This window comes from Brachypodium distachyon, chromosome 4 (genome assembly GCF_000005505.3).
Source record: "Brachypodium distachyon strain Bd21 chromosome 4, Brachypodium_distachyon_v3.0, whole genome shotgun sequence".
Lineage (NCBI taxonomy): Eukaryota > Viridiplantae > Streptophyta > Magnoliopsida > Poales > Poaceae > Brachypodium > Brachypodium distachyon.
This window is the reverse complement of record NC_016134.3, coordinates 26,732,826-26,743,100: the sequence shown is the minus strand read 5'-3', so window position 1 is coordinate 26,743,100 and position 10,275 is coordinate 26,732,826. Positions and strand designations below refer to the sequence as shown.

Here is a 10,275-nt window from a genome sequence, read left to right as displayed (position 1 = left end):
CTTGTCCAGCAATCTCTTCCAACAGGGGATGTGCTTAAACATCGTCATATGAAGGGTTCCTCTGTCTGTGCGATCTGCCATGCGGAGGTTGATTCCTGGCGCCACGCGCTCGTGGAGTGTAGCATGTCGAGGTGCGTTTGGTCTCTCGTTGATGAGGATCTGGCTGAACATGTAGGGGCTTCGGTGTGTCCAGATGCACGAGAATGGCTATTTGCCTATTTCATTTGCTAGACACTGTGTCGCACGCAGAGTTTACCGAAATTCTTCTCACCCTGTGGCCTATCTGGTCGGCTTGACGGAAGGTAATTCATGAGGATATTTATCAGAGCCCCGTGTGCATCTCCGGTTTTGTCAAGAAGCTTCTATCTGAGCTCCAGGTCACCTCACAACCAAGTATATCTCGCCCCCGGGTTCCTGAGGCAGTGGTATCTCGTTGGCTGTCGCCGCCACCTGGTTATCTCAAGATCAATGTTGATGGAGGTTTGACCAAGAGTAATGGCAAAGGTGCCTCTGCCGCTGTTTGCCGTGATGAGACGGGACGCTACCAGGGATCTTCGGCGCGTGTTTTTGACCATATCTCTGATCCGCCTACCCTGGAAGCGTTGGCCTGCTGTGAAGCTTTGGCGTTGGCGCAAGATTTGCATGCCCAGAAACTTTGCATCTCTTCGGACGCGGCGACTGTCATCAAGGAGATTATAGGCGGGAGCCGATGTTCATACAGTTCGATCCTCCGGGAGATTGGTGTGAGAAGCCGGCAGTTCCAGGATGTGATTGTCATCCATGAAGGAAGGGCACCGAACAAAGACGCTCATACTCTGGTGAAGAGTGTCCTTTCCTTACAGCAGTGTCGTTATGTTTGGCTTATTGAGCCTTGGTCTGACTCTATTGTACCCCCTTTCTGTTAATTAATAAAGGACCGTGCTTTCCGTAAAAAAAAAAAAAAAAAAAAAAAAAAAAAAACTTGAAGCGTACAGTTCAAAACGGCGGCTCCCGAAATGCCGCCGCCCACCGCCGGCCGTCTCTCCGGCCTCCTCCGGCGTTGCGCCACCACCGGAGCACTACCCGCCGGGACGCTGCTCCACGCGCAGGTCATCGTTGGAGGCCACCTCCCCCAGGCCACCCTCGAGACCGACCTGGTCCTGCTGTAATGTCGCTGCGCCGCTCTCCCGTGCGCCCGCAAGGTGTTCGACGCGATGCCTTCTCCGTCCATGCACGCGGACAACATCCTCCTCGCCGCCTCCCCACCCCGCGCGGCTCTCGAGCTTCTCTCCGGTCTCATCGCGGCCGGATTCCGCCCTGACCGCTACGCGGTCCCTGCGGCTCTCCGGGCGTGCGCCGAGCTCCAGGACCCGCTTCTTGGCGCCGCGCTCCATGGGTTTGCCGTCCACTTCGGATTTCTCAATATTGTTGTTTCCTGCGCACTTCTCGATATGTATGCCAAGTCTGGTCTCCTGGCCAATGCAGCGAGGGTGTTCGACGAGATGCCAGAGAAGGACTCTGTTGTGTGGAATTGCATGGTTACCGCTTATGCAGCGGAAACACTGGAGCTCTTCAGGAGGGCTCAGGTGGAGGTGGTTAACATGGCGAGAGACCTGCGGTCTGTACCGAGCGTGCTGAATGCCTGTGGGAAGGAAGGGGAGCTCATGAAGGGGAGAGAAATACATGAAATACACGGTAGGATGGTGCGATGCCTTGCATTCGATTCAGATGTGCCAATCGGAAATGCGTCGATCGACATGTATGCAAAGTGCGGGCATGTGGATTCTGTTGGGGAACGCCGCTAGCACAAAATAAAATTTCTATCGTTTTCGTCCGAACCAATGCTGTAAATAATGGATCACGTACCACTAGACGCGTAGACCCGTAGCGGAAGTAGAGTCGATGTAGCGCGTCGATGCCGAGTAGTCGAACAGCCTGCTCCTCCTTGCCGATCCCACGAACAGTTCGTCCAAGTGCCGCAGGTGCAGCGCTTCCGAGGTATCCACACGTACAGAGAGGAACTCCGTGCGACGAACTGCTAGATCCGATCGCAAGGCTTTGGGCGTGAAGGTGTGACAGCCTAGTCTAACTCGCGTCTGTACTGTTGTAACCCTAGACGGGTTGGTCTCCTCCGCTTATATAGACGTCCCTAGTGGGCTCAACACTTGAGGCCCGTTAGGAGTCTAAGCCCGATACGAGTTGGATCCGATCCAACTCGGTTCCCACCCCTTAATCGTGTGACCCTTCAGGTTCGCGGTCAGTCGGACACGACCACGAGCAACACCTTACTCGTCCACTGGCACCGACTCAAGTCGATAGTTGGTAGCGGCGCCTAGCAGCACGTGCCAACTCCCGAGTAACCACAAGGTATATTGACGAACCATACAATGTGTCATATGTAACATTCCTTTTGCCTCACGATATGCGTGTTAAGCTCAAGGCGAGTGCTTGTCATCCTTGTGGATAGTTCGACTCTCTTCTCGTTTCTGTGATACAGATTCCCGAACGGGTTAACACTTAACCCAAGTCGCATGGACATGCTTTCCGAATCTGATCACTCGAGAGGGCCCAGAGATATCTCTCTGAACAGGAAGGGCAAATCCCATCTTGATCAACCATGACTCGCAGCATGCTTCTCAGCAAACCCGAAAGCTACCTTTATAACCACCCAGTTACGGAGTAGCGTTTGGCAACCCTTAAGTAGGCCAATTCACATTCCAAGCTTATGCGATGACCTCAGGTCTAGGACTGGCATATACATTGTACTTGAGACTAACAAATGACAATCATCTCGTTGTGTCTCAGTACGGGTCTGTCCGACTCAACAATCTCATTGTCGAGTCCATGCTATCAGTCGGCAACACCTTGCCCTATGACTTGTGAAACATAGTCATCATACTGATTCACATTACTAGTTTAGGTTATGTGTCCGCATAATCTCAATGACCAGGGACCATTAGAACAACATCATAGAATACATAGTCTAACAAACAAATCACATATTTATTGATACCTATCAGTGATGATGTTCAAGGACAATAACAATAACTCATGAATACATAGGAAATAACATCATCACATGATTGCATTTAGGGCATATCTCCAACAGATTCGTCACAAGCGGTCTTTGCAGGCATGCTTGATAGGAATGTGGTGAGCTGGTCGACACTGATAGCTTGCTATGGTGTCCATGGCAAGGGAAAAGAGGCAGTGAGGATATACGAGGAGATGTTGCCTCAGAGATTCAAACCGAATGGCATCACCTTCATGTCGGTCGTTTCGAGTTGCAGCCACTCAGGGCTCGTGACCGACGGCCGGATGATCTTTGAGTCAATGAGTAAGGTTCATGGTGTGGAGCCCACTGCTGAGCACTACGCATGTGTGGTTGACATCTTGGGGCGGGCAGGAGCCATTGAAGAAGCTGTCAGGCTTATAAGGAAGATGCCTATGGGGCCTTGTGCTAGTTCATGGGGAGCTGTACTTTCCGCTTGTGCTACATATAATAATGTTGATGATGGAGAGATTGCAGCTTTAGGTTGTTTGAGTTAGAAGAAGATAATGCTAGTAACTATGTTACCCTCTGTGGAATTTATGATGCAGTGGGTCAGCTTGATGGCGTTGCAGGATTAAGATCAAGGATGAGGGAACTTGGCATGGTGAAGACACCTGGGTGCAGCTGGGTTGATATGAAGGGAAGAGCTCATGCCTTTTACCAAGGGAGCATCCCACGTTATTTGAGGAGACCCATGGTTTGGATTTCGAGGATATGGGAAGTTCAGAATCTGAATATGAGTATGCGAACCAGTATTACGTGTTAACATGGCACCGAAGTTGGTATGCAGAAGTCATGTACTGCTGCAATCAGATTGGTCTGAGCATAAGCAATAATCAGCTATGATTGTTGTCATGAGCAATTGTTTTTGACTTCTTATCATGCAAGGAATTCTGGTCAATGTGGATACTTGTGGCCTTGAATATTTCCATGACCAATATCTTGATCAATATGCTGCAAAAACGAAGTGGAGCTTGGGTAAGAGACTAAGAGCGACGCTGATTCTTCAGTTTGAGGCTATGACTCTCAGCTCTGAAGCGACTTCCACAATTGTACTACACATGTCCGATTCCATTTGACTATTCAATCAAATTGAGTGTTTCTGAAATATCTGGCAAAAGAGGTGCATGAGAAATTTGTCAATATGTCCTTAGAAGGTAATTCCCAGGCATATTTTTTGGTCCAACTGCAAGGGACGAGTTAAGTAAGAGTGGCAAACTGGGATGCAAGAAAAAATGCAACAGGAAAGAATGGGCACAAATTTACTCCAGTGGTCTACCTTGAAGCTGACAAGTGACCAAGTATCTCAACTGAAGGTAAAATTATGCTCTATTTTTACTAGGTTCCAATGCTTGTTGGAACTATGAACTTTGGACTGAATCTACTGCTACATATTATTAATGGATAAGTTCGATGGCAGAATAGATGAATCTTAAGGTGCATAAAAAGGAAAATGGAAGCCCAAAGAGAAGCACCTATGCCAGCTAAAACAATAAGCCAACATATATGAAACAGTGAGTAGAATCATCAGGCCCATGGACAATAGGAAGGAAAAATTGCTTGGGAGGCAACTCTTTGAAGGCAGTGACCAATTGACCATTTTAATCGTGCAACTTCAAACACTACTCAGCCGTATTGTGATGAACTGAGGATTGCCATCCTTGAATTGGATTATAGCATTGCCTGTAACCTCCGAAAAGAGATTGGTACAGGCAGCATGAGAAGCTGTGCAGAGTGTCATTTTCTCCAAAGCGCGCAAATGAGTTTTTGTGCCTGGTTATGTGATTATTAGCAAATTTGTAAGGTAATGAACGGTCTCGTGCTTAGATCTTATTTGTAAATAAGTTCATCTTCAGATCCAATTATTGCAACATCTTTTTCTCTGGTGATGGAAAAAGAAATGAAGAAATTGTCCCACTTATCCAATCCTTGCTTTGACCATGGCTGTAGTCACTCTGTTAGCTGGCAAGATTGAACAGTAATACAAAATACTAGATGGTACTCCGTCCGTTCCTAAATTCTTTTCGTGGTTTTAGTGCAAATTTGAACTAAACCAGCACAAGAATTTAGTAACGGAGGGAGTATAGTTATAGATTTACACTACCTTGTAAACTTTCAATTGTGTAATTCAATCCCGTTGGATGTGGCCTTCTTAGTTATAGATTTATACATCAAAAAGTATAGCACTGGAATCTTATTGCTAAGTACTAGTACGGTTAGGAGAAAGGAATCATAGTTTACTTTTCAATCAAGATCAGGCAGTAATAAGGACAAAGGGAACACCAGTTTGGCTACAGACACAATCTAATGATGTACTATATACTAGTATGATATATGTATTGCTATGTCTGTACTCTGTGCGGCGGTCCAAATTAATGTCGTTCGATAGCAGTCTTGTTTTGTACTTTTGATGGTAATACTTTGTCACCCTAGTATAATATTGTTTATGTAAAAGGGGTCAAGGTGATTAGGCACCTCGTTGATACCGTCAAAATTCACTTCATGACAACAATTTGGGACTGCCCAAGAACACCAAAGATGGTTTTTTCATGCGTACATAAAGTATGTTGTTACTGTTAGCTTTTGGCTTTTGGGGAGCAAAGAGACATCCAGCTTCCAACTGGGGCAGCTTCTATGTTCCTGCGTGTGCGCTCTCTCTATACAGGTCTTAAACAAAAACTGCAATGCATTCTTTGTGGCTTCCGATGCAGATAAGCCAGAATACTTTAATTTCTTGATGCAGTTCTACTTTCTGAACCTTGTGTTCTGGCACACTGATCCATCAGAATTTGTGCAGAAAATAACTCTAATTAATGTAAGATACTGCCGCTGCCGACTGGCACTGCCCAATAGTCGAGCTCAGCACGAAAGGACAGCTTGGGAGCAGGTAACTTTGGTAGCAATCCTTTACTTGTCTTAAGTGATACTTACAATTAATCTATGGAGCACAAGTTGTTGAATTTATTCAAAATTTTCAAGATCCCCGGTATATCATACAAGTATTCCATTTGCGACATCTAAATCCTGTCCATATTAATTGTCTCAAATTTGTCCAAATATGTATCTATGCCTAAAAATTCGTCTACATACATTTGCCCAAATATTAATTTCAACAATTAATATGGATTAGAGGGAGTACAAGAATCATTACATTTTTCTATATAAAAAGAAAAAACATTATACTTAACGGGCAACCTTTTCCAAAAATGAACTTTTTGGCATCCATTTTAGCTACGAAATGTTTTAGACATAGTTACAATTGCAAATTGCACTGTACCACAGACGAACCAAGCTGACATAATTACTTATATAATTTGCTCCATATTCCAGACTTCCAGGATTACTCTGATACGTGATAACCCAAATGAAAAGCGTACTTGCTAGCATTACTTTTATGCTCTTTTAAAGAATAAAGAACTTATTGATCATGTAATACAGCCTTGAGAGCTTATCTACTGCAGGAAGATTGAGGAATGCTAGGCTATTTTTTTTTCTATCTTCAGCTGCTTTTTGTAGGTACACTTAGTTAATGGGTGGATGTGTCGTGTTTGGGATAATGCTGTGCACCCCCACTATCTACACCCCCTTCCTAACCACATGTTTGCTCTTTCTTTCCCTTCCTCTCTTTCTTAATATATCCCACTTTGAATTCAATGTGGGATTAAAAGTCTGACCGGCTGACATTCTTTGCTCCTCTCTCTTCTCTCTCTTTCACTTTTAAGTACGTTATGGTACATGGCATGTTTATAAGTACAAATTTAGTACATTAATATATATGTATTGTACATTAACAGATTTGAAGTACAAATTATTGTACGTGACATGTACTTTATCAGTTTTTAAGTCTCTCGTGTTTATGAGCTTATGGGACGAGTACATCGTATGGTACATCACATGTACCTTAAAAAATTTTAGGTATCTCGTCATAGAAAACTATGTACATCATGTACGGAACAAAATCGCAGCACAACATTCATAAAGAACCAATACCTCGTCATGTACATAAATCAAGTAAAATCAAAATCATCAAAAAAAAGTACATAGATCAAAATCATCAAGAAACAAGTACTCCCTTTGTTTCGAATTAATTGGCACGGATTTTGTACTTGCACTAAATCCGTAAATTCGTAACAATTAACATGAAACAGAGGAATTACTGTACAGCCACATGACGTGGTACTCACAGTACGAGACCCCAAGATCACCGTACAAAATTGAAAAAGAAGATCAAAGATCAAAACCACAACCATGCTCGGCCACTCGCGGACTCTCCTGCTGCAGACCAAATCGAGCGGCGGAGGCCGAGCCCACGGCACCCCTTGGCGGCAGAGGAGGCCGAGACGGCGCCCCTGGGCGGCCGCGGAGGCACGGAGGGGCGGCGGAGGCGCCGTCTCGGCCTCCTCTGCTGCAGTAGGGGCGGCGGCGGCGTCTTGGTTGAGTTGCAGAGGCGATTGGTTTGGGAGTACCGGACTTGAGGAGGGAGACGCCGGTGGGGAGCGTCTGTCCAAGCACAAATGATCGAAATAGTCCCAGAGCTCGGTCTGGCTGCGCAAACGGCACCATGTGAGATGCGCCCCGCACCGTTGCAAAGGTCAGCATATTACCATACACTGTTACCCAGCCTCCAACCTTGAAAATCAAAGGGCAACAGATGTATCATTGGTCAGAAAACTTTTCACGGGTTTAAATTCATGGTCTGTATCAGCTAATATTGTAATTGTAATTCAGCTTGTTCAGGTGGAATAGAAGTATACCTGGCCTTTGTGGAACCAAGTACTGTATGGAACTGTGCAATGGAACCCCATTGTATGAGCTAGCTCTCGCACAAGGGTTCGGGAGCCCAAGAGGGGCACCACAGAGTCTTGATCGTCACTGTAACGTTAATTGATCTTGTCATGGCAAATTTCACATGGGCTTAAACAAATTATCTGAAATAAAATAGGAAAAGGTTACATACCTGAATACCCAAACTGGTATCTTTTGCTCCACGATTCTCTGAAGTAAAGGCAAGATGTTGATATTACCATCCTTACCGCTGTAATCCAGCACACTGGGAGTTGATTTAAATAAAATGATCAATCTGAGTTTGACTTGCAAACATAACCAGTTCATTTACTCTGATACTCTCTTCTCGCTGAACATATTAACTGAAAGGACCAGCGAAGCACTTACTCACTGCACATGCTCCAGCCATAAGGTAGATGTGTTCTATTAGCATGAAGAGCATGCTGCACTTCTGGAAGATTGAAGTAGAAAAACCTTTCATAGGTCATGCAAACATCCACTCCTACACTGATTTTGGTCACCTACGTTGCACAAAATACCAGTCATGCATGGAAAATCGAAGGTGCTGGAGTAAAAGTATTATGCATCATCAGGAGCAAGCATACATATTTGCGCAACCGTAGCTCCTGCATCACAATTGATGGGTAACAGACGTCGAGAATAACATCGTAGTTATTGACATAATTCCCAACTATACCATTTGCCTCCGCAATGGCGTCATTGCAAGACTTGCTCTCGTTATGGGGGTTATTGAAGGTATAATCCTCAAAATCACAACCCTTGTTTATGGCCAGAAATATTTCGTCAGAGATCATACCATGAGACCAGAAGTACTCAAATGTCGCGGGGACATCCCTGTCAAGCTTGAGTAGTGGATTCCCAATCTACTCGAGGTAATATCAGAGTTAAGACTAGTAAGGAGAACAGAGTTGATTCAAGAAAGAGCCAGTAAATGCTTGACTTCTTACAGCTACTCCCTTAATATTGAACTTAAAACCCTTTGACTTCTTGTTATGTGTGAGAAGAACATCAGCGAGTTGCGGTATATAATGCCATGCATCGTTATTTATGCAAAATTACTCACCATACTAGAATAACAGTTGAAAGCAGATTTGCAAAGTTAAACTTGAAATACTCTGTGACCTGCATAGCTCTCTCCAGAAAGAAATAAGCTTCTTGATCTGTACTCTGGGAACTTCTTGTACCATCCCAACAGAAATCTATACATATCATCAGCTGCATAGTTGAACATACATAGTCAGAGCAACATCTTCAGGCTAACAAGTATCCTGTGATGTGCACAATATCTCAACAATTTACCGGTCCGTGTATCTCCAGTTTTGTAGTCTGATGAAGTGTTAGAGTATGACCATCCAACTCCAGCCAGAGATTCCACAAATAGGAGACTGGACACTGCAAAGTTAAAGATAAAGCAGCAGTAGGAGTTAGCAAGATCTGAACTTTTCTTCCACTAAATGCCAGTTTTGTGGGATGGAGGAAACTATAGATCATTTGTTCTTGCACGGTTCCTTAGCTCGTTTTATGTGGAATGTGCTGAAGTGTGTTTTTGACCTACCAAGATTGCCAAATACTGTTGCTGATATGTGGCAGATTTGCCTTCCTGCTTTCTCCGGAAATGCTAAAAAGTTGGTTATGATTGGGGTGGAGGTCTATTGTGGGTGTTATGGAACACTCGAAAATAGAGCTTGCTTTTCTAATATCAGACCCACTTCTCCGTTACTAGCTTAATCTCTGGTCAATTATGCAGAAAAAGGAGGCAAGCATAAGTCTTCTTCGGTGGGGGACAAGCCTAGTGGAATGGGTAACTAAAGAAGTGTTTGATGCGGCGAGGGGATGGTCTCCTCTTCGTCAGATTGGTGGTGGTTGAAGTTCCGTGAAGCTGCTTTAGGAGTCGAGGAATGGGGTTTTGAAAGATCGGTATGGTCGAATAAGGGGGGTGTGAATAGGCGACTAACAAACTTTAACTTTTCTTTTGCTCTTCTTGAAAGATACAAACACTTAATCCTAAAGCTCACTAGATTCTCTAAAGTGAATGCAACCCTAGTATGAAGTACAATAGCCGAAGCAACAAGATAAACAATATAACTTGCAAAAATATAAAGGGTGAAAATGATACCACACGGGAGACGAAAATTTGGCTCAGGAGCTCCACCTTTTGGGAGGTGTACGTCTCCATTTGGAGGAGTGCTCTACCACAAAGATAGAGGCGCTACAAAAGCTAAGTCTATTCTCCTCTCACAACACCACAAAAGCGAGGTGAGCTCCACTAATGACTTTCTTGAGGGCGAACGCCGAACCCTTACAAACTTGACCAGGGCACCACTTCACAACTCAATTGGAGGCTCCAAATTCAATCATCGATCTCGTCAACACCAAGGAGGAGCACGAGGCGACTGCTTCCGTATAGGGTTCCAAGAAACCCAAGAGAAACGATATCC

At 44.7% G+C, this 10,275-nt stretch overlaps 1 protein-coding gene and 1 pseudogene across 1 annotated transcript; one reads left to right on the top strand and one right to left on the bottom strand.

The window, feature by feature from the left end:
* Window positions 1-935: 935 nt before the first annotated feature.
* LOC100831667 lies at window positions 936-4,712 on the top strand (annotated as a pseudogene).
* A 3,214-nt stretch (window positions 4,713-7,926) lies between these two features.
* LOC100831366 (serine carboxypeptidase-like 42) lies at window positions 7,927-8,876 on the bottom strand. The gene is made up of 4 exons (XM_024454595.1): window positions 8,814-8,876; window positions 8,422-8,700; window positions 8,204-8,337; window positions 7,927-8,081 (listed from the first exon to the last, which is right to left on the bottom strand). Exons 1-4 carry the CDS (start codon window positions 8,874-8,876, stop codon window positions 7,937-7,939), a joined length of 621 nt encoding a protein of 206 aa, XP_024310363.1. The 3' UTR covers window positions 7,927-7,936.
* Window positions 8,877-10,275: the final 1,399 nt, after the last annotated feature.